This window comes from Kogia breviceps, chromosome 12, assembly GCF_026419965.1.
Source record: "Kogia breviceps isolate mKogBre1 chromosome 12, mKogBre1 haplotype 1, whole genome shotgun sequence".
In the NCBI taxonomy this organism is placed as follows: Eukaryota; Metazoa; Chordata; class Mammalia; order Artiodactyla; family Physeteridae; genus Kogia; species Kogia breviceps.
In genome coordinates this window covers 6,502,144-6,527,484 of record NC_081321.1, presented here as the reverse complement: position 1 = coordinate 6,527,484, position 25,341 = coordinate 6,502,144, and the positions used below count along the sequence as shown (strand labels likewise).

At 39.8% G+C, this 25,341-nt stretch overlaps 2 protein-coding genes across 2 annotated transcripts in view; one reads left to right on the top strand and one right to left on the bottom strand.

Annotated features, from left to right (window-relative positions):
• Positions 1–22,897, top strand: part of NECAP1 (NECAP endocytosis associated 1) — a 41,227-nt gene extending 18,330 nt beyond the window's left edge. Inside the window, exons 7-10 of the transcript XR_010835754.1 lie at positions 376–777; positions 10,456–10,611; positions 11,478–11,629; positions 21,589–22,897. The gene's annotated coding sequence lies outside the window, so the exon portion shown is untranslated. The remainder of the gene's footprint in view (positions 1–375; positions 778–10,455; positions 10,612–11,477; positions 11,630–21,588) is intronic.
• On the bottom strand, positions 10,234–15,743 carry LOC131767360 (C-type lectin domain family 4 member E-like). The gene is made up of 7 exons (XM_059082607.2): positions 15,706–15,743; positions 15,510–15,596; positions 14,610–14,702; positions 13,920–14,009; positions 12,118–12,269; positions 11,384–11,499; positions 10,234–10,578 (listed from the first exon to the last, which is right to left on the bottom strand). The coding sequence occupies exons 2-7, from the start codon at positions 15,544–15,546 to the stop codon at positions 10,419–10,421; spliced, it is 648 nt and encodes a 215-aa protein (XP_058938590.1). The 5' UTR covers positions 15,547–15,596; positions 15,706–15,743; the 3' UTR covers positions 10,234–10,418.
• Positions 22,898–25,341: the final 2,444 nt, after the last annotated feature.

The window sequence follows — 25,341 nt, the reverse complement described above, 5'->3', positions numbered from 1 at the left end:
TCCAGTCTAGCAATTAGAATGTCGATCAGAGGGCCCACCAGTTGCTCGGCATATATGGAACTATTGATGCTGTCTCATTTGTTTGTCTGCCATACGTCGTGGCTCTTCTTCTTAGGGGTGCTTGGTGTAGGTATTATGTGCTCTCTGTGTGTACTGCCCCTGACCCTGCTCCAAGTTATGATGGCCCTGCAGACAGGGCCCCCTTGTCCCCATTCAGTGATTCTATCTCACCCTTTTGGGGTATGTTTCTTCATGTTTAACTGAGGTGTCTCTCATAGGCTAGGCCACTGACATCTCTTTTGGACCATCTCAGTGTCCTTAGTACCATGTATCAAGGAGTATTTCTAAGTCTCTTTTTTTGTTCTCCTGGAACAGGGGATGGTCTAGGTCTCGGGATCTACCACCATTCCCATCTAAGCACAGGGCCCTTCTACAAGCATCAAAGCTAGGAGAAGTCCCACTGGGAATGGGTACTACACCTTGCATTCCAGATTTACTCAGCTCTCAAAGAGTGATTGATTGCAGTAATAACCCTAATTTATCCACACCTTCTTGTAAAATTTACGTTGTAGCTTCTGCACTGACTCTGGGCTTGACCATGTGGAATGCTTTGGCCAATGAAAGACCGCGTAGTGTGATGCAAGAAGAGATTTGAAACGAACGTGTGCGCGTTGGACTTGCCCTCTTGCTGCTCTTGGAATCCTGCTGGTTTAGTCTTCTGGAGAATGAGAGACCACGTGAGGCAGACACAGGCTGCCCCATTTGACGTCATCTTCGGTAAGTCTCTATCAGTCTGGTTTCTGACCAGAGATACGTGAACAGGCTGAGCTGAAATCAGCCACACTTGACTCAAACCAGAACTATCCAGCTGAGCACAGCCCACATTGCCGTAATCACAGAATTTGAGCTAGATAAATTCTACAAATGGCGCTACCAAGATTTAAGATGGTTGGTTAGCAAAAGGTAGTTGATTCTATTACGTATATTAATTCTATTATATATATTCTCAGAAGTATTTCTATTATATATATTATAATTTAAAAAATGGAAATAAAAATGATGTGGTAAAGGCAAAGTAAATAATAAACTTTAAAAAATTAATGTTACTTTGTGTGTGTGTGTGTGTGTGTGTGTGTGTGTGTGTGTGTGTGTGGCTGCGCCGTGCAGCGTGTGGGATCTTAATTCTCCAACCAGGGATGGAACCTGTGCCCCCTGCATTGGGAGCGCGACATCTTAACCACTGGACCACCAGGGAAGTCCCTAATGTTACTTATTAATAGAACAAAATATCTGTCTAGTTATGAGTTTGGTTTATTTCAATCCTTGCTTTTAATAGCTGTCAGTTGTAAAACAAACCTCACAATGTTATATGGCTCAAAATGGGAAGTATATCGTTAGCTGTACTTAACAAGATATGATTCTCATTTTAAAATTCTCTCCATAAATCTTTTTGTTGAGACTAGCTAGTAAAGATCTTCTTTCATGGTATTAATCCAGTTGTTCTTACAAATTAGTGAGAGGGTGTTACATTTTAAACTCCTTAATAAGTGAGTCCAAAATTCACTGAAACCCTTCACTTTGAAGATTTCTAAAAGGAAGATATATAAGCCACATCTTTACATAATTTCTGGTGAAAGAAAAAAAATCACAACATGGTGGAACTATTTCTTTTCTAAGCATCAGTTTTCCAAATGCTCTTTCCATAAGTTTGTTTGTCTTCTCACTTATTGTTTATCTTGAACTAATAGGTTAATTGTGTGTGTATGTATGTGTGCGCTCATGTGCTTTAATTAATTAATTAATTAATTAATGGCTGCATTGGGTCTTCGTTGCTGTGCGCGGGCTTTCTCTAGTTGCGGCGAGCGAGGGCTACTCTTCGTTGCGGTGCACGGGCTTCTCAATGTGGTGGCTTCTCTTGTTGTGGAGCACGGGCTCTAGGCGCGCGGGCTTCAGTAGCTGCAGTGCGTGGGCTCAGTAGTTCGCGGCATGTGGGATCTTCCCGGACCAGGGATCTAACCCGTGTCCGCAGCATTGGCAGGAGGATTCTTAACCACTACGCCACCAGGGACGTCCTGCGCTCATGTGCTTTAATATCTGCTAATTGGCATACCACTGGAAGCTATTTCACAGCACTGAAAAGGTGAGCAAAATTGGCACACCTGTCCTTTTTCTTTTTTTTTTAAAGCAACATTTAATAAGTTTCCCAGTTCTTTTAAGTAATTTGCCAAAGTGAGCAACAAGGTCACATCCCATCCTGTTCAAAAATATCATAAATATTCTACCAAACATCTTGTTTTTATGAATTTAACCACATTGAGATATTATAATGATTTATGACACCAATTGCCTGGAGGTAGGCCAAATTTTGCAGGTTAAAGCCATGGTCCTCTACAAGACTGCTCTCATTTCAGACACCAGTCACAAGTTTGAGGGTCTTCAAGTTTACTCTCACTTCTGATCAACTGATGACAAATTGGGGGTTCCAGTGACTCTGTCAGGTTTGATCATTCACTAGAACAACTCACTGAACTTAGAAAAATGCCAGCCATACTTTTGATTGCAGTTTTATTATAGCAAAGGGATACAAATCAGAGACAGCCAATGGGAGAGACGCATAGGGTAAGGTCTGGGAGGGTCCCAAAAGTCACTTTCCTGGTGCCTCAAGGTATAACAGTACACAGAGCATTGCCAACCAGGGAGCTCACCTGAGCTTTGGTGCCCAGAATTTTTACTGGGGTTCATTACATAAGCAGGCTTGACTGAGTCATTTGCCATACGGTCAGACTCAATCTCCAGCATGCCTCCTCTGTCTAGGCTGATATCTCATGACTCGGAGCCCCAACCCTTTAATCCCATGGTTGGTGTCTCTGGTGTGGCCAGTCCCCACCTTGAATTGTCTTGTTAGCACAGTAATTCATAGGCCCACTATGAGCACTTCATTAGCAGAAAGTATCCGGGCACACCGCAAATAACAGACACTCCTATAACTCAGGAAAGTACAAGGATTTAGAGGCTATGTCCCAGGAACTGGGTACAAATCCAAGTCAAATTTTTTTTTTAACATCTTTATTGGAGTATAACTGTTTTACAATGGTGTGTTAGTTTCTGCTTTACAACACAGTGAATCAGTTATACATATACATATGTTCCCATATCTTTTTCCTCTTGCGTCTCCCTCCATCCCACCCTCCCTATCCCACCCCTCTAGGTGGTCACAAAGCACCGAGCTGATCTCCCTGTGCTATGCGGCAGCTTCCCACTAGCTATCTGTTTTACACTTGGTAGTGTATATATGTCAGTGCTACACTCTCACTTCGTCCCAGCTTACCCTTCCCCCTTCCCATATCCTCAAGTCCATGCTCTAGTAGGTCTGTGTTTTATTCCCATCCTACCCCTAATCTCTTCATGACATTTTTTTCTTAGATTCCATATATATGTGTTAGCATATGGTATTTTTTTTCTCTTTCTGACTTACTTCACTCTGTATGACAGACTCCAGGTCTATCCACCTCATTACAAAGAACTCAGTTTCATTTCTTTTTATGGCTGAGTAATGTTCCATTGTATATATGTACCACATCTTCTTTATCCACACTCTTGCACTGCTGGTGGGAATGTAAATTGATACAGCCACTATGGAGAACAGTATGGAGGTTCCTTAAAAAACTACAAATAGAACTACCATACGACCCCGCAATCCCACTACTGGGCATATACCCTGAGAAAACCATAATTCAAAAAGAGTCATGTACCACAATGTTCATTGCAGCTCTATTTACAATAGCCAGGACATGGAAGCAACCTAAGTGTCCATCAACAGGTGAAGTCAAATTCTTGATTACACAGATATTTAAATGACAATATGATGCAACATGCAGAGAAGAATGAACCATCAGCTTCTCAGAGTTGAGGAACCTCTGCCCTCTCCTCAGGATACATCCCATACCACTCATGACATGCAACCAACACTGAATCCTTGTGATATTAGTAAAGCTTGTTTTCATAAAACATTTGAAGTACATACAAACAGAAGTTCTAGTATTTTATTTCTGTGCCCCGGAGAACCCTCTTTTATACCACCTGGGGTACTTCTGCCCCAATTTGGAGATCACTGCCCTAGAGATCCCTTGGCTAAATGATTTGAAGAGTGCTATGGACTGAATATTTGCACCCCCTCAAAATTTATATGTTGAAATCCTAACCCCCAGTGTGATGGTATTAGGAGGTGGGGCCTTTGGGAATTGATGAGGTCACGAATGTTGTTAGTCTTAGAAAAGAGACCCCAGAAAGCTCCTTCACCCCTTCTGCCATGTGAGGATGCAGTGAGAAGACTGCCATCTGTGAACTAGAAAACAGGAGTCTCACCAGACATCAAATCTGCTGCCACCTTGATCTTGAACTTCCCAGCCTCCAGAACTGTGAGAAATAAATTGTTGTATAAGCCACCAAGTCTATGCTACTTTGCTGCCCTTGACAAGTCTCCCTGCTGGTAGAGTGAACTTCACTGCCCCCATCACAGCAAGTCCAGGTGGAATCAGAGAGGATATAATGTACACCTTATCTGAACAGAGGATTTGAATGTTACCACATGTTTCAGCTTACAAGGAACTGCTCTGTGATCCTAGGTTCCAGAATGAGAAAATACTTAGAGAACAGCCAAGAAGAGTTACAGTCTATCTCATGCAGACCCTAAGCCCTCATGTAATGTGAGTGAGAAATAAATGTTGTTAAGCCACACAGATTTGGGGGATGCTTGCGGTACAGTGTAATCCAGGCATAATGTGACTTACCCCAGGGGAAGAGAGGTACCCTTAGGAATGTATTTTGTATTTTGCTTTCTCCTTACAAGCTTAGATGGTTAAGGTCCAGTAGCGCTTGTTAGGTCCAGTAGTTATTTGCTGGAAGAATTTGTAAAAATTAGCTCTTTTTCTTCTCTTACTGTTTTTCATACCCCTTTCCCTTTCCTTACTAAACAATTCAGCCTTAAATAAGGCATTAGGCGGGGAAGAGCAAGGTAGGTGTCTGTTGACGGGTGGGGTGGGATAGGAGCAGCGGTCTGGTGCAGGCAGTCAGAACTTAGGCAGGGCGAGCACGGTGCCTAGTCAGGGGGCTGGCTTGACAGCGGTGTCGGAGCCCGGGACGAACATCTCTGCAGGGGTGGGAAAGCGTTCTGGCCTCCGAGCCTGTGCACGCTGAGGAGAGGGTCCACGTGTGGCAGTGGCCTGGCGTGGGGCATCAGTGCCTGAGAGGTGAAGAGAGCATCTACGTGATGGGGTCGTTGAGTGCAGGGAGATGGTGCAGTGACCGAGGGCATCCTTGCTGGGAGGCGTCAGGGCCCCAGCGGGGGGAGGAAAGCATCCATGCAGAGGGGAGACCACCTGTGGGTTTCAGAGGCTGTCCACACGGGGGTGGGGGGAGCCCACGAGGGGTGAGGAGGGCTTCCACACGAGAGGGTGACCTTGTATAGGGTGTTAGAGCCTGAGTGGCGTAAGGATGGATCCCACATGGGGGTCAGGGGACCGGCTTCAGGAATCAGAGTTCAGGCAGAGGGAGGAGGGCTTTGCTATGGAAGGTGGCCTGGCGTAGGGCAGCAGACCTGGGCAGGATGAGGAGAATGTCCTTGCGGATTGGCTGCCTCCGTGCAGGAGCACCCACGCAGAATGGAGAGGAGGACGTCAACAGCCGTGGGGCCTGGATTGAGAAGCAAGCCCAGTACGGGAGAGAAGGGCATCTTAGTTAAGGAGGGAGAAGCTGCAAAGGTAGAAGATCAGTTAAATCCAGGGCCTTGATCAAATAAGTAAATAAATTAAAGAGAATGGAAGCAGGCTTTTTACTGTCACAGAAGGGAGTTAGAGATGTGGAAGGGGGAAAAAACTGGAATGAACTCATTGGTGTAGGATTGAGATTAGAGGTGTTAGTGTGAACTCATGGTTTTCAATATATTGAGATGTAGAAATAAATACAGAGGTAAATGTGTGCACACGTGTGTGTGTGTGTGTGTGTGTTACGCAGGAGAGCGAGGAATTAGGTGGGGAGATTAAAAGGAGGATGGGGCGATTCCCTGGTGGTCCAGTGGTTAGGACCCCATGCTTCAACGGTCGGAGTCTGGGTTCAATCCCTCCTCAGGGAACTAAGATCCCACAAGCCTGCAGTGTGGCCAAAAAATGAAAAAAAAAAAAAAAGAAGAAGGAGGAGGATTATTTGGGGAGAGCTGAATCTGGGTGTGAGCTGGGAGCACGTCTGTAGAGATTTCACATGAAGGATTTAATTTTGGGGGTGCTTTCCTCTTGGCCTTTGGATAAATTCATATGTAGTGCTCAATTTCTCTCCTTCTGAACTGTGGTTCCATTAAGTTATCCTAATTTGTTAAAGGGTCATATATACCTGTACAGCCTTTGTTGTGGTGTCGTGGAGATGAACGGGCTAGGGAAGGGCAGCCTCCTCTTCCAGTAGAGAGAGCTTCTCTCAGGAGTGGCTGGAGGGCCCAGAGCGAGATGAATGGGGGAGCACAGTGGACTTAGTCGAGAACAGGGAAAAGCAGAGAACACAGAGGAGCAGCTTCTGAGGGCACATAATCCAAACCTTGACTCCCCACTGCATTAGGGAACGCTGACTCTTGAAGGTGGGGAGTCTGACACGTGAGTTATTTTGTCAGTTGGAACGTGACCCCCAAAGTTACCTGATCAGTTCACAAATGCAAATGTGAATGAGTATATACTGAGGTTGGTTGGTCCGCAGATGATTATGTTTGCATGTAAATGCTCGCAAGTACTTTAATTTCTTCCTTTCTGGAAAGTTCACGGTGCTCATAATTTCTCTAATTGGTTTGTTCCTCTTTTCTTTTCCTTCCTCTTTTCCTACATTTTGAACTTCCTGCTTTTTTTTTGCTATTTGCTGGAATAATGTTTAAAGTCTGTGACAGACACTGAGCCCGTCCTGGGAGTTGGGCCCCTGAGGTTTTTCGTTTTCATGAGACTCCCCTCAAGGTTGTCTTTCTGGGGCCTCTGTTCTCATCAGGTTGAGTAAGAGGATGTATGACAAGTTACCACCATGCTTGGGTTTCATTTCAAGCTGTTTTAAGGAAGAGATGAACAGAATTCTTTGAAGAGAACAGAAGATCTCAATATGACTTCAGAGGTCACTTATGCTGAAGTGAGGTTTAAAAATGAACCCCAGTCCTTAGGTTTCAAATCAGAGCCTCCTGCAGGTAAGACACGTTTTCTGGTGGTTAGAGTTAACGATGGAATGAAGGATGAAGAGAGAACACTATAAACAAAGCCTAGGTAATGTTGGTTAATGGTTCTCTGGCCACAGTTGGGAAACACAGGACTCTCAGAAGATTGGGTGTCCTGACGATAAGCATTAAGGGATTGTGCGGTGGCGCCATAACACAGCTGAGGTGTGAGAAATCCACTACAGGCCTGAGCTGAAGAGAGTGCTAATGCAGCTGGCAGGTTGTCAATCTGTGCCCTCTGTGCAGTCTAGAGAATGGATACAGGTCTTGAAGCCAGCAGCCCAGATGCAAGGGCTAATGATGAATTAGGGGGTTTTGTTTCTCGATCTTGATAGGGGAAGAGTTTGGGTGGAGAGTGTTTGGGTGTATTGGTTAGTACCAGACGAAAGTGGAATGAAAGACCATTGCAGATGAAAGACTGGAAAGTCTTATAAAGAAAGTCCCTTATGTTTTTTTTTTTTTTTTTTTTTTCGGCGGTTCGCGGGCCTCTCACTGCCGTGGCCTCTCCCGTCGCAGAGCACAGGCTCCGGACGCGCAGGCTCAGCGGCCATGGCTCACGGGCCCAGCCGCTCCGCGGCATGTGGGATCTTCCCGGATCGGGGCACGAACCCGTGTCCCCTGCATCGGCAGGCGGACTCTCAACCCCTGCGCCACCAGGGAAGCCCAGAAAGTCCCTTATGTTTTGAGGGAAATTGCTCTGCAGTCAGAAAATCCGTTGCATACTGCATCTCTGAGATGGATTCAACGAAGTTTGGAAGTAGATAAAAGGTAATTTGGGTAACATGTATGATATCTCAGATATAGAAGAAAAGAGAGAAAAAAACAAGCATGGAGACTGTGAGAAGCTGTGAGAGGGTAGTCATGATTGCTCTTGTTTTCCAAAATCCTTCTGTGGAAACATGGAGAATGCTCAGGAAACTGTTTCCTTTCCCCTTAAAAAATGTAGAGGGACTTCCCTGGTGGTCCAGTGGTTAAGACTCTGTGCTCCCACTGCAGGGGGCTCAAGTTCCATCACTAGTCAGGGAACTAAGATCCCACTACCGCCAGGCGTGGCCAAAAATAAATAAGTAAGTAAGTAAGTAAACACACGGTAACCTTTAAAAATAAATAAAATTTAAAAAATTTATCTAATTTCTTTATTATATGTTGTAATATTCATTATAGAAAAAATAGAAAACTAGAGGTATACACGAATTTAAATTACTGTATTTATTCTTACCATCTAGAGATAAGTATAATTTCCATTTTAGTGTACATCCTTCCAGATATAAATACACATAAATGTGTATTTGTATTTTTTCTAAAAATGAGATCATATTATACATTATTGAAGGTTTTACCACCACTTGGCAATATATTATAACTTTGAGAAAATAATTGTTTTTTTTTTTTTTTTTGCTGTACGTGGGTCTCTCCCGTTGCGGAGCACAGGCTCCGGACGCGCAGGCTCAGCAGCCATGGCTCACGGGCCCAGCCGCTCCGCGGCATGTGGGATCCTCGGGGACCGGGGCACGAACCCGCGTCCCCTGCATCGGCAGGCGGACTCTCAACCACCGCGCCACCAGGGAAGCCCAATAATTGTTTTTTTTTAAATTGAGGTATGATTGACAGACATAATTATATTAGTTTCAGATGTACAACATAATGATTTGGTTTTTTTTTTTTTTTTTTTTTTTTTTTTGCGGTATGCGGGCCTCTCCCTGTTATGGCCTCTCCCGTTGCGGAGCACAGGCTCCGGAAGCGCAGGCGCAGCGGCCATGGCTCACGGGCCCAGCCGCTCCGCGGCATGTGGGATCTTCCCGGACCGGGGCACGAACCTGTGTCCCCTGCATCAGCAGGCGGACTCTCAACCACTGCGCCACCAGGGAAGCCCAGGCATATTGATTTGAAAACCACAGATTGTCACTTATGCCTAAGAGAAATAAGTGTTTGTGAAGAAAACTAATATATTATATTCACTTGTTCAGTTGAATTTTCCCATTCAATGATTACGCGTTAATTCCAATGATTTCAAGGGTCTCTTTATGGTGCTGTATGCAAGAAAAATGGTTATAAAAGCTGCCATGTTATTTATATATTCTTGAATAATCTTGTCAGTATTGATGGAATAGTATGCAATAAATGGATAGGCTTGAGACAGGAAACTGTCAAGTTGACTGTTCTCTTAGAATAATTTGACTGTTGGACTCTGGTTCTTGCTGAGCAATAGATACAAATTTGGGTGCTATCCAGTTAGTCAATGGAAGAGAATAGGGCGGAAATGGAGTTCCTGGGGTGAGTAGACTGGATGACAGTCTCTTTGGAGCTGAAGGCTAGCATGATCTTTCTAAGAAGGTGCAGTAAATGCCTTTGGCCGGAAAGTCCACACCAGTCTTTTTTGTTTTGTTTTGTTTTTTTTGTTTTTGTTTTTGGTGGTATGAGGGCCTCTCACTGTCGTGGCCTCTCCCTTTGCGGAGCACAGGCTCCGGACGCGCAGGCTCAGCGGCCATGGCTCACGGGCCCAGCCGCTCCACGGCACGTGGGATCCTCCCGGACCGGGGCACGAACCCGTGTCCCCTGCATTGGCAGGCGAATTCTCAACCACTGCGCCACCAGGGAAGCCCCACACCAGTCTTTTAAGCAGGAATACGTTTCATGACTTGAAGAAGTTTCCTACTTATTATATACGAGAACATAGGGAGGAGATATGCTTAGGCAGGGAGTGAAAAACAGGATGAAATTGAGAAGAGAAGATAGACTTTTCAGGAACTAAAAAGAAGACATGATACAGAGCCTGATTTCGAATTGTTCAAGGCACTTTCCAAAATCCTCTTCTTTGCTGGATTTGGTGCTTGTTCTGTGTCCCTGTATTTTCTTACAAATACTCATAACTGAAGCAAATGTACCAAAAGGAGAAAGGAATACTCCTTTTTTTTTTTTTTTTTTTTTTCCCCACAACATTGCTAGAGAAGCTTGGTAAATTCTGTGAAATCCCGAGACTGATGTAGAGAAAAATGCACTTCTGTCAATATCATGAATTATAACATTCAAAACGATGTATTTTTATTTACATCAAAGCAACAAACACTTATGAAGTCCTTATAAAGTGCAATGCACACTTTTCTTATGTTGGAGTTGTACGGCTGTGATTATCGCTTATTCCTTCTCATTTATATGTTTACGTTGTGCCTTCTGTCTTGGAGATTTATCTCTGTTCAACTTTTCTTTCTGGCATTTCACAGATCCGAAACATATTGAAGAAACAGGGCATATCATTCCAGTTTTGCCTTGGATTTGAAGAGTCTCTTATGGTGGCGCAGTCCTCCACTGTAGCTATGTTGTTAGGCTCTCCTATATCCCAGAAGCTGAAAGAGAGAGACATGGGAGATTTACAAGAGGTAAAGTGACCTGCAAACTAGGCAAATTACATTTGTGTTATTTAACTTCACAACAGTTTTGTGAGGCAGGGATTATAATCTCTTATGGATAAAGAAAAGGAATCTCAGAAAAGCTAAACCATTTCTCTAAGTCACAGAGTTTGTGAACGGTGAAGTTAAACTGGATCTTTCTGACTTTCTGTTCTGCTATGATGTCTCATGGCTTTAGATCCAAAGTGAGATGTTATGGGAAGGATTGATATCCTGATGGATTTGTTTCCTTCATACTCATATCTCATATCAAGTTTATTCCCTTTATTCTACAGAGTTTGTATCAACTGAGGCGCATACTTCAGTCATGTTGCACGGCTAGAGTGAAACAATGTTTTAAAGGATCAGAGCACCCTACCTTTACTCCATAAGAATCTGTTGTCTTCCTCAAATCACTGTTTTTGTCTCATTGACTGCAGTTTGTGGGCATAAGACTACGAATTCCACTCTTTGTCTTGTATGCATTCCCACTGAATTAGTGCTCCATTCTAAGCCTCTTCTCATTTCATCTGTTATTTCCCCTTTATTCTTGAGCTAGTTCTAGGAGATGGGAGCAGGAGATCCTTGTACTTCTCTTTTCTGTCTTCTACATCAGCTCTTTCCCTTCTTGCATCTAATATCACCAAGAATGGACTTGAATATACCTCCTGGACCAGAATTAAGTTCTGAAGACTCTCCTCAATGGTGGTCTAACTTTACAATTTGGGTTAGTGTTATAATTCTACTACAAGAAGGAAATTACCTCAGAGACTTTGTGAAAGGTGTACCATCCACCCATTGCCACTGACTCTCAGTCACCTGGTCCGTCAGTCCAATATAAAACTCTTTCTTTTTAGGTTTCATACTGTAAAGGAATTCCTATGGAAGATACACACAAAATATGAGGAGATCAATTATTCCAATTCTGAACAAATGTTGAACATAATTGTTATTAAAAGAAATAAAGTAGGATCTAGACTAGAGATGACAGATAAATGGGCCCGAAAAGGTAAGATCATAGAGGATTACCTCCTGATTTGTTTATTGTGGTAAAACATACATAACATAAAATTAAACCAATGAAAAAGAACCTTCAACAGAGAAGGAGGTTCTCAGTAACACAGTCAAAATTTATCTACTGTTATTGGTAGCCCAAAACATTACAAATCATAGCTTAAAGATAATGGACATTTTGTTTGCCCTCTTTCACATGTTTATAAACATACTGGTCATTCTAAAATGAAGTCCCAACCCTCTTTTTTCCCTGCCTTACTAATTAAGAAACTGAACATGGGAAGTTCCCTTTTTTCCAGTTTCTTCTAGTAATGAAAATAAAGTTGGTATTGACTTACAGAAATGGTAAGAACAGCATGTATTTCAGTAAATTCACTTAACAAATAGTAACTGTGGGCTAAATACAGTACACATGTATGGAGAAAGGTATGTGTCCTGTGAAGCGTGTTTCATTGGCACTGGAGGAAGCTGAACTCCAACTACCTGCTCCTCCTCTGTGTTGATAACCACCAGATGAGCTCCCATGCTCGAGCAGTTTTTTAAGCTTGCTGTCCACGTCATGGTGTCAGTAGAAAATAAATAGCAGCTGGATTGAAAATGTACCCAGTTCAATGGACAGCAACTCTTGACTGAACCTAGAAGGAGAGAAGTTTCTGTGAGAGTCCTCACAGACCTGGGTAAGTTACAGAACTGGGTAAGATAACAGAAACCTTCCTCTGGACCCATAAAGTTCCTCATTTATCATCCGAAGCCTTGGAACCCCTGTTATGCTACTGACACGGAACCCTATTATCTGTTCATAGACTTCCAAGTTCAGAGAAAAATTATGCATTTTATCTGAGTGACCTCTGAGCAACCACCTCTCATGTTGCCCAAACAATGTACCCTCCGCAGAATCTCCAAACTGGTGGTCCCGTTGGGCTACAGTTCTTAGACTTATAGAATTTAAGTCTTTGAAGTTTACGGGAACCCTCCTGCACTGTTGGTGAGAATGTAAGTTGATACAATCACTATGGAAAACAGTATGGAGGTTCCTTAAAAAACTAAAAATAGAACTACCATATGACCCAGCAATCCCACTACTGGGCATATACCCTGAGAAAACCATAAATCAAAAAGAGATGTACCACATTGTTCATTGCAGCTCTATTTACAATAGCCAGGAGATGGAAGCAACCTAAATGTCCATTGACAGATGAATGGATAAAGAGGATGTAGCACATATATACAATGGAATATTACGCAGCCATAAAAAGAAACGAAATTGAGTTATTTGTAGTGAGTTGGATGGACCTAGAGTCTGTCATACAGAGCGAAGTAAGTCAGAAAGAGAAAAACAAATACTGTATGCTAATGTATATATATGGAATCTAAAAAAAAAAAGAAAAATGGTACTGATGAACCTAGTTGCAGGGCAGGAATAAAGATGTAGACATGGAGAATGGCCTTGAGGACATGGGGTGGGAGGCTGAAGCTGGGCAAAGTGAGAGTAGCATCGACATATATACACTACTGAATGCAAACTAGTTAGCTAGGGGGAAGCAGCCGCATAGCACAGAGAGGTAAGCTAGGTGCTTTGTGGTGACCTATGGTGGTGGGATACGGAGGGTGGGAGGGATTCTCAAGAGGGAGGAGATGTGGAGACATATGTATGCATTGGCTGATTCACTTTGGTGTACAACAGAAACTAACACAGTATTGTGAAGTATTTATACTCCAATAAAGATCTATTAAAAAATTAAAAATAAATAAATAAATAAATAAATAGTACAGTCTCTCTCAATTTAATGGTGAGGAAATTATAGCCCAGAGAAAGAAGTCATTTTCTACTGTCATGTAGCATTTTGCTAAGACTTGGGTCAGGAATATATGGAAGAGTATAGGGGGCGTACTTCTGAGGTATTTTCCAAATTTCTTACTCCATGCATTTTTTTCTCCTTCACCTCATTTTGGAAGCAGGTGATGAATAAAAACAAAAAGTGCACTTCTGGGAATAACACCTTCCACTTCTAGGTTGACTCTTCAGACATATACCTCAAATTTATTCTACAAGTTTGCTATAATGTCTGCAAAGTGTCCTGCCCCAATGCTAATTGCACTTCCAAAGTTTTATTCCTGTCCTCTTACCAACTCCTCATTATTCTCTGACAGTACAGGCAAGATTTTGCATTCTGCTTTTACAAAACAGGACCTAACTCGACTACTTTGTTTATCCCCAAATCAATCTAGAAGCCAGAAAATGTTGATGGGTAAATTTAGCTGTTCAAATTTGAGGACTATTATACTTAATCCATCATTATAGCAGGAGAACTCCGTGACATCCTCAGGTGGCTGGAACTTTTTCTCATCACAGAGCTGAAAGGTGTGATATGTCACTGTAAGGAGAGGGGCACAGTTAATGTTCATTACTCTTGACAAAAATACATTTTATCATCTCTGTAGTTATAAAAGTACCAATAATTATGATATTTCCTTACTATCTACTTTTCCTTCAGCATAGAGAGGAACCGAGGTTTACTTACTCAAAGAAAGAAGAGAGAATTCACATTTCATGGTCTTCCTGATTTATGAAAATAAACGTACTTTTTTTCAGGCCCAAAGACCCAAAGAAAACCAATGTGTTTGCGCTCTCTCTTATGGCAAGTCTAACCCCTCAAACCTTCCTTCCAAGAAGTGATTTGTTGTGCCTCTGGCTAGGATATCAGAGCAGGGTTACACTAATGACAAGGGTACGGGGGTGTGGGTGGGGGACTCAGGGCCACTAAGGAGATAAAAGATGTGTACCGTGAAAAATGTGTCCCAGGTCACTGAAATTTGGTAACAGTTTTATACTGGTTGGGATTTCTGGCTTGAGATAAATAGGGGGAAAATTGGAATAGAAATACCCTTTGTGGGAGAAGAGAACTCACAGGCAACAAGGAAGAATTCACTCCTAGCATTCACCAGGGAGCTTGAATTTGACCTTCAGAACTCACCAATACATCTGGTGATAAAACAGGCACTCAGTAGCAGGATGCAGAGCCCAGCAACGGTCCATAAGAACACTTGGGAAAAGAAGCATCCTCTTTCTGAAGAAAGACACAGACATGGTCAATCTTCCCTTAAAATCGACAAAAGAGATATAAGAAATTCCTGTTACCCTGCTTATCTCCTTTCACTTGCTTTGTCTATATTGAGTAATTCTCAAACTTCAGCATGCATCAGAATCATTTGGAGGGCTTGTTAAAACACAGATTGTGGGGCCTCACCTCCAGGTTAAAAATTCAGTAGAGCTGGTATGGAACCAACAAGTTCCCAGGAGCTTAGGACGCTGCTGGCCTGGGGACCACACTTATGCAACCACCGGAGTAATTCATCACTAACTTTAAGACTCTGACTCATAGACTCGGAGAGATGTGCAATTTTTCCTTTCTAACTCTCCCAGATTTCTCCCCTTCTTTCCCTATCTTTCTCTCTCTCTTTCTCCCTCTCACTCTTCCCTGATTTTCTTACCTCTCTCGTGCTCTCCTCTTTTCAGTGTCTCCTTTTCCAAGTCCCTTGTAAGTCAGTCAGATAAAACATTGATGATCTAGTAGTTCCTCTCCTCCTCCCTCCCAACACACATTTTACCTACAAGGAGAGTGAGTTGCAGAGATGTGAAGTGACTTGCCCAAGGGGACACAATGAACTATGGAAAGGGTGGCTCTCCCTAAACTCAATCTCCAGCAATCCAATGTAACATCTAGTCTAACCATCCTCTTTTACTTTCCTCTCTTTCATTCTCTGTCTCTCCTCTTTTACTCTACTGGATATTTTCTATTGTCCTAGCCCCAACATATTAAACATCTCTTCCACAAAAAGGTCTATGAAAGAAATGGGATAGTTGCAAATTTTACCTGTGCTTTGTGATGCAGATGATTTGGATGAATCCATCCTTTCTCTTTCTGTCTCTCCCTCCTCCTCTCCGTCTCGCTCCTCAGTTTCTAAGTATAAGAGTGTTTTGTTGGTAAGATTCAAAGAAAAGGAATCTTTAAGGATGAATACTTTATCTGTGTTTTAGGAAGCTCAACCCCAAGACTTAAGAAAATTAACCTGCTCTGTGGCTGTGTGTTTAAGTCAGGATTTCCTTTATTGCATAAGGAGGACAAGGGAATTTATTGGGCAGCAAGTCAATCTCCTCACTCCAGGAAACAACAAAATGGGGAAATGATAACATTTTAAGTACTAACAAAACAGACTAGCCTTGGGGAGATATGAGGGGCTTAAAAAATATTGTTTTATTTTGGTCGATAAAATTTTTCTGCTTTCTTCCAGACTTAACTCATCCCTAAATTTTTCCTTGACACCTGTGGAGCTTACCTCTGCACTCCCAATTTCACTTTGATCTTTAATCTTTAAAAAAAATTTTTTTTTTTCTTTTTTTTTTTTTTTTTTTTTTTTTTTCGGTATGCGGGCCTCTCACTGTTGTGGCCTCTCCCGTCGCGGAGCACAGGCTCCGGACGCGCAGGCCCAGCAGCCATGGCCCACGGGCTCAGCCGCTCCGCGGCATGTGGGATCCTCCCGGACCAGGGCACGAACCCGTGTCTCCTGCATCGGCAGGCAGACTCTCAACCACTGCGCCACCAGGGAAGCCCTAAAAAATTTTTATTGGAGTCTAGTTGATTTACAATGTTGTGTTAATTTCAGGTGTACAGCAAAGTGAATCACTTATACATAGACATAGATCCACTCTTTTTTTTTTTTTTTTTAAGATTCTTTTCCCATATAGGCCATTATGGAGTATTGAGTAGAGTTCCCTGTGCTCTACAGGTTCTTATTAGTTATCTATTTTATATACAGCAGTGTGTATATGTCAATCCCAATCTCCCAATTTATCTCTCTTCCCACTTATCTATCCCCTGATAACCATAACTTCGTTATCTACATTTGTGACCCTACTTCTGCTTTGTAAATAAGTTCATTTGTACCCTTTGTTTTAGATTCCACATATAAGTGATATCATATGATATTTGTCTTTCTGTGTCTGACTTACTTCACTCGGTATAACAATCTCTATGTCTATCCAGGTTGCTGTAAATGGTATTATTTTGTTCTTTTTTATGGCTGAGTCATACTCCATTGTATATATGTACCAAATCTTCTTTACCTATTCCTCTGTCGATGGACATTTAGGTTTCTTCCATGTCCTGACTATTGTAATTGGTGCTGCAGTGAACATTGGGGTGCATGTATCTTTTTTTTTTTTTTAAACTTCTTTATTGGAGTATAACTGTTTTACAGTAGTGTGCTAGTTTTTCCTTTACAACAAAGTGAATCAGTTATACATATACATATGTTCCCATATCTCTTCCCTCTTGCATCACCCTCTCTCCCACCCTCCCTATCCCACCCCTCTAGGTGGTCACAAAGCACAGAGGTGATCTCCCTGTGCTATGCGGCAGCTTCCCACTAGCTATCTAATTTACATTTGATACTGTATATATGTCCCTGCCACTCTCTCACTTCGTCACAGCTGCATGACTCTTTTCGAGTTATGGTTTTCTCAGGGTATATGCCCAGGAGTGGGATTGCTGGGTCATAAGGTAGTTCTATTTTTAGTTTTTTATTCACTTTGATCTTTACTTTTACACATTCATTAACTGAAAAGGAGACACACCATTTGGCATAGAGCTGGGCACATAGTATATGTATTTATACCTTAGCGAGGTGAATTTCTTTTCATCTGTCATGTTTTTCCTTCCTCTTTCATTTGCAGGTCTTAAACAGTCTATTATTGTGGATTTTTATGTCTGTTATCAAGTGTTGACCACTAGGCTATTTTACAGGTCCGACTCAGTTGAACAGCCTCATGTAGCATGACTATGTGCTTTGAAACTCAGCTCAATTTCTTACATCATAACGCAGCTTCTGAGGCTTTGGAGGTTCAGTAGGAAGTTTAATTCTATTGTTCTGGATTATTTGGGAGTTTTTGTTTTATATTGTAGCCTATTCCTCCTAATGGTAAAAATGAATTTGAATGTCAGAAGAAGCAATTTCAATTAGACATTAGAATATAGTGCCTTTCTGGAAGATTAGTTGGATATAGTAATGTCTCATTACTATAAAATACTTAAGAATAAGATCAACTGGTCTCAGTTGATTTAAATTCATGTTAGTTTCATATATATATTTATATAATATTTAAATTCATGTTAGTTTCATATATATATATATATATAAAAAACCTGGTAATCCCCACACCCGATGACTCATAGACTTTCTGTGTGTTTGAAAATAGCCCTATTTTCAAAGGGACTTTTTATTATTCCAGTGTATTGGTCAATTCCCTCTGCATTCTCCATTTAACAGTTACATAGATTAATTACAGAATGTTTAAAAATTATACACATTTATATTGTAAACATATGCAATTTAATGTGTACTATCAGCAAACGGCTTTTGACTGGTAAAAAGAGAAATTATCTAATGGGTGAGTTATATGAATTATTAAATGATAAATCACACTGACCACAGTCCATTATTTATTATTATCAATCAGCAGGAATCAATATTAATAAACAATTATGCATTAATAATTTAATGAATATATAATTAACTACTATAATTAAATAACTAATAATCTTGTTTTAACCAGCCAAAATATGTATATGATTTTATCCTTTGTTTTATCACTTTTCCCCAAATTATAAAAATAATATTTTTATAGTTAATAATATGAGAAAAATATGACAGGTAAAAGACCTCCCATCTATCCTTAGTACATTCTTGTAAAGTCAATCACAGCCAACAATTTCTTGTATCTACTTTGAGAGTTTTTTAAAGTTTATATGTAAGTGCAGATTCTATATACTGTATATTCATTTTTATGCATTATTCATTTATTCATTTTTATGCAGATAAGATCATACCATGCATGCTTTTATGCTTTGAAAATTACTTTTATATTCATCAATGTATTTGGAGTTTATCTTCTTATTTCTAATGTTTAAATTTTTCCATAATTTATAGACCAGGAACTTTTGAAGGACATTTAAATCATGTCCAGTTTTTTTGTCACTCTAACCAATGAGGCAACAACTTACACATATTTGCAGGTGCACAATTTTCTGCCCAGTGATTCATGGCCAAGTGTTAAAATCAATACTTGGCTTGAGCTTTCACAGAATAACATTCTGGGATATAAAAAGAAATCTTATATTTTGTCTGAAGGCAATTCTTTTCATTATAATTTAATATTGAAACCTTATTATGTAAATATAACACAAGGACATTACAGTGCAGGAACATTAATTACTCAACAAGGCAGGTAATATATTACTCTTGTGACCATAATGCCACAAATTTTCCATACGGGACAAACACTTCCTCTTCCTCGTGGGAGAGTAGAGAACAAGATATTTTTGGATACTTAACTTTTCTCTAATCCCTTCTTGTTCATATTCTTTAACAACAGTGAAACATTCTTCCTTATTAAATATATTTTTTCATGAATTTTTCTCCCTTATGATATTTTGAGGTGGCAAAATTGATATTCTGCTGCTAATTTATCTTTGTAAAATGTGAAAAATTCCCGAAAAGAATTCATCTTAAAAGACCTAAATGGAGGGCTTCCCTGGTGGCGCAGTGGTTGAGAGTCCGTCTGCCGATGTGGGGGACGCGGGCTCGTGCCCCGGTCTGGGAGGATCCCACGTGCAGCGGAGCGGCTGGGCCCGTGAGCCATGGCCGCTGCGCCTGCGCGTCCGGAGCCTGTGCTCCGCAACAGGAGAGGCCACAGCAGTGAGAGGCCCGCGTACCGCAAAAAAAAAAAAAAAAAAAAAAAAAGACCTAAATGGAAATTAAGTGTCAAAAATCATTTATTTCATTTTTAAAGATTATTATGTCTAACAGAGGTATTCTGCAAAGATTAGAATTATGATACAGTTAATTTCTATTACATTTGTGTTACTTTCTCAAATTTTATAAATGTGTGCTAAGTATATTATTTAAATTTTTATGAATGATTTTATTAAAGATATTTCATTTTTAAAATACTGTATCTTTCATCAATGTCCTTATTAACTTTATAATTTTAAAATAAAGAACTTTTATAATAAAAGTTTCTATTTAATATTAGTTCATTATTAAGTGAAGTTCCTGATATTTAACTTTGTATATAAATTTAGCAGGTTTTTCAAAACTATTACTGTAGCATTTTATTGTTGATAATACATATAGATTTATATTTCATCACACTGAAAAGAGCTTCAACATATAAATCATGTAAAGAGCTTTTTGATTCAATTTACTGGTCAAATGCTTGATTATATTTAAACAAATGTACAAATATTAACAATAAACCCAAACAAATACGAAGTTTATATTACTGACATTGGTTAAATAAGATGATTACCTATGTGATTGCGTGAACAATGATGGCACACAAGTCACGGGGCTCCGGAAGTGACCTACAGGTAGACATTCAGCTGTTTGGCTTTCTAAAGACAGAGGGTAAGGCCTCCGTGAAAATGCAGATTCTGGCTGATTACGTAGCCTAGAGGCAACAGCACATCTACCTTTGCATACTTGTTTGATTATAGTCACAGGATAAATTGCTAATGGTAGAATTGTCTTATTGAAAAGTATACATGTTTAAAATTTATAATAGACAACAATACATTGTCATCTAAGAATTCGGTACCAAATTACATGTTTACCTCATAGTATATAACTTACAAGTTTCTCTAAACCCTTACCAACATTGGACACTATCAAACTTTAAAATATCCGATCTGAGAGGCAGAAAATGTTATCTCAATCTTTTTTTGTATTTCATTAATTACAAATGAAGTTAATAATCTTTTAGTTCAATTTGCTTGTCTTTATTTTCTTAGAAACTCTTCATAACTATAGATAATTTGGGGGAGGGTATATTTCATCTGTTTCTTATTGATTTGTAAAAATACACACTTAGGAATTATCCATATATTATTCACATGCATGGCAAATATTTCACCCAGTTTAGTGTCTTTGACTTTATTTATTTTTTAATCTATTTATTTATTTAGTGGTGGTATAGAAGCCTTTACATTTTCAGGTAGTAAAATTTACTAAGATCTCCTTTATTACTCCTTTATGTTGTGCTATGCTTAGAAAAGATTTCTGCACTTCAAGATGATAAATTATTCACCAGTATTATAAAATAATATTGAAATTTATTTCATGTAAGAATTGACATAGGAATCCAGCTTTAATATTTTATGTGGTTATTTATTTTCACACATATAACTGAAATACCCATCTGTTTTGTACATCAAATTCCCTTTTTACGTATCTACATTACTACGGGACTATTCCTTCACTAGATTCAAAAGTATGTTATTATTGTAGTGTGTTAATGTGTTTAACTATTTGGTAAGACGTACACACCTTCATTGCTTTTAGTTTCCACACTTTTGTTCTGCATCACAGGTTTATGAGAAAAATTTAAAGTCACGTTTCAAAAAATAACATTTTAACATAGAAATACATTGAATCTGTAAACTAATTTAGGAATAAATGACACTTTCACAGTATACAATTCTAACTGTGGTGAATATTGCCCATTTGCTTCCAGATCCAATCTCTACCCTCTGCACCTTTTTCTGTGCCCTGAGAGGCTGACCGTTATGGAGGACATCAGTGGGTTCCCTTGTTTAGGATTGACCATGGGAAGCACCTTCAGGGTATGGCAGGGGGGCTCTATTCTTCTGCTGAAGGGTACAGAGCCTATCCAAGTCTCCCGCCTACAGCGCTGAACCCTCTCTCCGGATGTAGTAGTGATGGCAGCCCTTGCTCTTCAGGTCAGAGGGTGTGTGGACAATCCCTCTCTAGCTGTTGCTCCCGGATGCTGCTCCATCATCGCTGTTGGCTTCCTTAACCCTGCCCACACCTTGTAAACAGTCCTCTCATGGAACTCTTGTCAATCACCCCCTTGGAATATGTCATCTCTTTCTGCAGGAACTCTGGTGGACACAAGTACATTTGGGGATTTCAGGAACTCTTCATACAGCTCATTCTGTAACCGAGACTCATTGTAAAACCTCGATGAGAACCGAGTGCAAGTCATTTTAAGATGATAGCCAGAATCCATGAGAAAACTGGTAAGTAGGCCTGAAGTGGAGTATCAGAAGTCACTACTGAACTATGACGAGATTGAACTTGAAACTGATATTAGAAAATACTTTAAATGTTCTGGGCAAATATAGACAGGATGAACGCAAGCTTGCTAGACTTTTGCCAGTGAGTCATATTTCCAAGTCCTATGAGAGCACCCGTTGGTTTGTATTGTGGAAATGAAGCATATTGGATGCACACATATTTATAATTGTTTTATCCTCTTGATAAATCGACCACTTTATCATTATATTATGACCTTCTTTGTCTCCTATCGAAGTTTTCGACTGAAAGTCTATTTTGTTTGATATAAGAATGCATGTTTTTTTAGTTTCTATTTACATGGGATGTGTTTTTCTATTATTTCACTTTGAGCCTATGTGTGTCCTAAAAGCTGAAGTGAGTTTTTTTAGGTAGCATGTAGTTGGGTCTTGTTTTGTTTGTCTTTTTTTTTTTAACCCCATCAACCACTCTGTGCCTTTTAATTGGATAATTTAATCCATTACATTTAAAGTAATTATCAATAGGTAAGGTCTTACTGTTGCTAACTTGTTAATTGTCCTTCAGATTGAATGAGGTCAGATCTTAATGCACAAAACTTAACACTTCACTGTTTGTTTTGAAATTTCTTCAAAATATTTACCTCTAAAATTTCTCCCTTTCATTGTTATTCTTTAAGCACTAAATAATGGTAAATCGCTTGTAAAACTGCTATCAAAATCAAGTTATAACCTTAAAGAAAGCATTTACTATAACATAGATACTCAATAAACATTAGGACTATCTATTTTCTAGGTTAATTAAATTAAAGCCCAGAAACCTCAGAAGGTCTTCTCTCTTCCTTTCATACATGATCAAATATGATTTTATATAGTCTGTGTTTTTCCTTCATTGTTACTTTCTAAATTCTTGGCTCTCTTATTGTTCAATTCAACTCACTATTTCTGTATATTTTTGGATTTAAATGTATAATAGGTGATTTCTCTCCCATGAATGGAAGTGGTTATTTATTTTTCAATGTTATGATCTAATGAATGTAATTAGGTACATTTACCTCAGAATTCAAATATGTTTCTGTTCAAGATATATTTGCTTTATACATATATTTGGGAAATGACTGATGGGCTATAATAAATCAAGCTGTATCCCTTTCAGATATGGATCAATGTATCAATACCCTGAAGACCAATGTTCAAATAAGCAATCAGTGCCTCCTCCAAATTATAACTTTTTTGGTCCCATGAATATCTTCTAGGAGCTGTTTTGGATTCTATGGCCTTTCGTTCCTCTATCCTAACTGCTCTGACTTGAGGACTATTTATCCAGTTTTGAGACATACCCACTGTCAGAGCAAAAATCAAAATATCGGTTATATCTTCCTCGTTTCCCTAATACTTTGCTTCCTCTGCTTTTTGACTTTACTTGGTTGTCCTAGCCTAGTTACCTGCATCCTAGGACAAACATTCTTTGGAGTTATTTATATTTCCTGTGGTTATTTCTGCTATTTTAGCACAAAGACCTGCATTGTGCTTGTAGCCTTCAAAGCCATGAAACCAGGAAACATGCTGCAAATATGGATGGTGACCCAATTCTCAAATACTATCATCTACAGTGGTTCCCTCATTCAAGTATGTATCTGCACAATCTGGTTGGGAACTTCTCCCCCTTTCCCTGATATTAACACACAATCAGAGTTGGACCTAATCATCCTTCAATGTAACGAGGGATCCGCTACTGCTTTCTACTGTGTTCTGGGTTACTTGGACTTTCTAGCACTTCTGAGCTTGACTATTGCTTTTCTGGCCACACAGCTACCAGACAATTTCAATGAGGCAAAAATAATCACATTCAGCATGCTGGTTTTCTGTAGTGTGTGGATTTCTTTTATACCCAGATATCTGAGCACCAAAAGCAAGGCCACCGTGGCTTTGGAAACATTTTCCATCTCGGCTTCCAGTGCTGGTTTATTGGGTTGTATATTTCTCCCCAAGTGCTATGTGATCTGACTAAGATCTGATAGGAATTCCTCGCAAACGGTAAAGGAATTAGTGTTAAAGTGACATCATTGCTATGAAATGAACAATACTATGGAAATATTATTTGGCAATATTCCAAAGGGTGGTATGCAATAAATGCATTTCATTTAAACAATGACAATTGCTCCTTAATCAAGTGGCACTATCATTGTGGCAGCAAGTCACAGTGAAGAAAGCACTGGGGTCGGGTAGACCGATGTTCAAATTCAACACCCCTACTGACTGACTCTGTCAGTGTAACCAATTAACATTTCTTTGAATCACAGTTTTCTCATCTTTAAATAAACACGTAGCAGGCTAACAAGTTATAAAGGGCTAGAGTGAGAATGAAATCATTTATGTGAAACTATAGTGGGTGCTCAAGAACATGCTTCCCTTCTGTTAGTCTTACTCTAGCTGTCTTTTCCCTTCTTATTTAAATAAAAATTGAATTTTAAGGAATTATAAGTTCTGGTAGTAGAAAGCTAGTGATGTCTAATTGTCCATCATCCCACTACTCATAGACACAAAACAGTATGAAATTGGAGCTTTGGATGATTTAAATAGCATTCTGTATGCTTCCATATGCCCAGGTGAAACATGGATCAAAGCTTAAACAAAACCCAGAGGGAAACAGAAGGAACTATTCAGGGAAAAAGACAATGATTTATCAAAGATCCTGGTAACATCTAAGTGGAGAAACTTGACCGACTGAGAGAGAGGAACCATCTTTCATGAAGAGGGTTGCTTTTGAATATAGTCATAACATTCAAATAGCTCCTCTTTCATCTCTTCCCCACTGATACCTGATATCACTTACAATGACATTGAAATGTGACCGTGGTTAGATGTGAATCAGGAGATGAGGTTTAAATCTAGTAAAGTAAGATAAAGGTTGTAATTTAAAGGACCTGTAACTGTAGAATGATTCCTTCTGGGAGATGTAGTTTTTCAGTTACTTATTTATTTTTTTTTGCCAAGAAATTCCTTTGCACAGGTCATTTCTTATTTTCCAGTGACAAGCCAGTCCCTCATATAAATCTTTAAAGGCAGAAGGCAGGTAGACTGGAAAGAGACTGGTCTGCCCTTTCTGTTGGCTCTTCTCAAGTGCCAGCTCATCATTTGAGTGTGCACATGGGCAAGTGTCTCCAACTTGATTTCTGGAGCTTAAATTGGAGTTTGCCATGGTGGTAATGGTCCCTGCAGAGGTATAGCGGCCATACCCCAAATAATAGAGGCATTGGAAATAACTGATGTTCAGAAATTGCTACACCAGGTAAATGTGGTTTTTTAAAATTGAAGTACAGTTGATTTACAATATTATGTTAGTTTCAGGTGTACAATAAAGTGATTTGCTTATACATATATAGGTATATATCTATATTCTTTATTTTGATTCTTTTCCATTACAGTTTATTACAAGAAATTGAATATAGTTCCCTGCTCTACACAGCAAATCCTTGTTGTTTATCTTTTATATATGGTAGTGTGCTTCTGTGAATCACATGCTCCCAATTTCTCCCTTCCCCCCTCCTTTAGGTAAATATTTCTGTTTGCTTGATTTTTTTTTTTTTTTGACAGG

Excerpts from the sequence above, each read along its gene's own strand:
- LOC131767360 (XM_059082607.2), bottom strand. The coding sequence starts at position 15,546 with ATGGATTCATCCAAATCATCTGCATCACAAAGCACAG. Across the intron at positions 14,703-15,509 it reads ATCTGCATCACAAAGCACAG|AAAGAGGATGCTTCTTTTCC; the intron begins GTAAAATTTGCA and ends GTCTTTCTTCAG. Across the intron at positions 11,500-12,117 it reads TCAACACAGAGGAGGAGCAG|GAATTCCTTTACAGTATGAA; the intron begins GTAGTTGGAGTT and ends TATCTTCCATAG.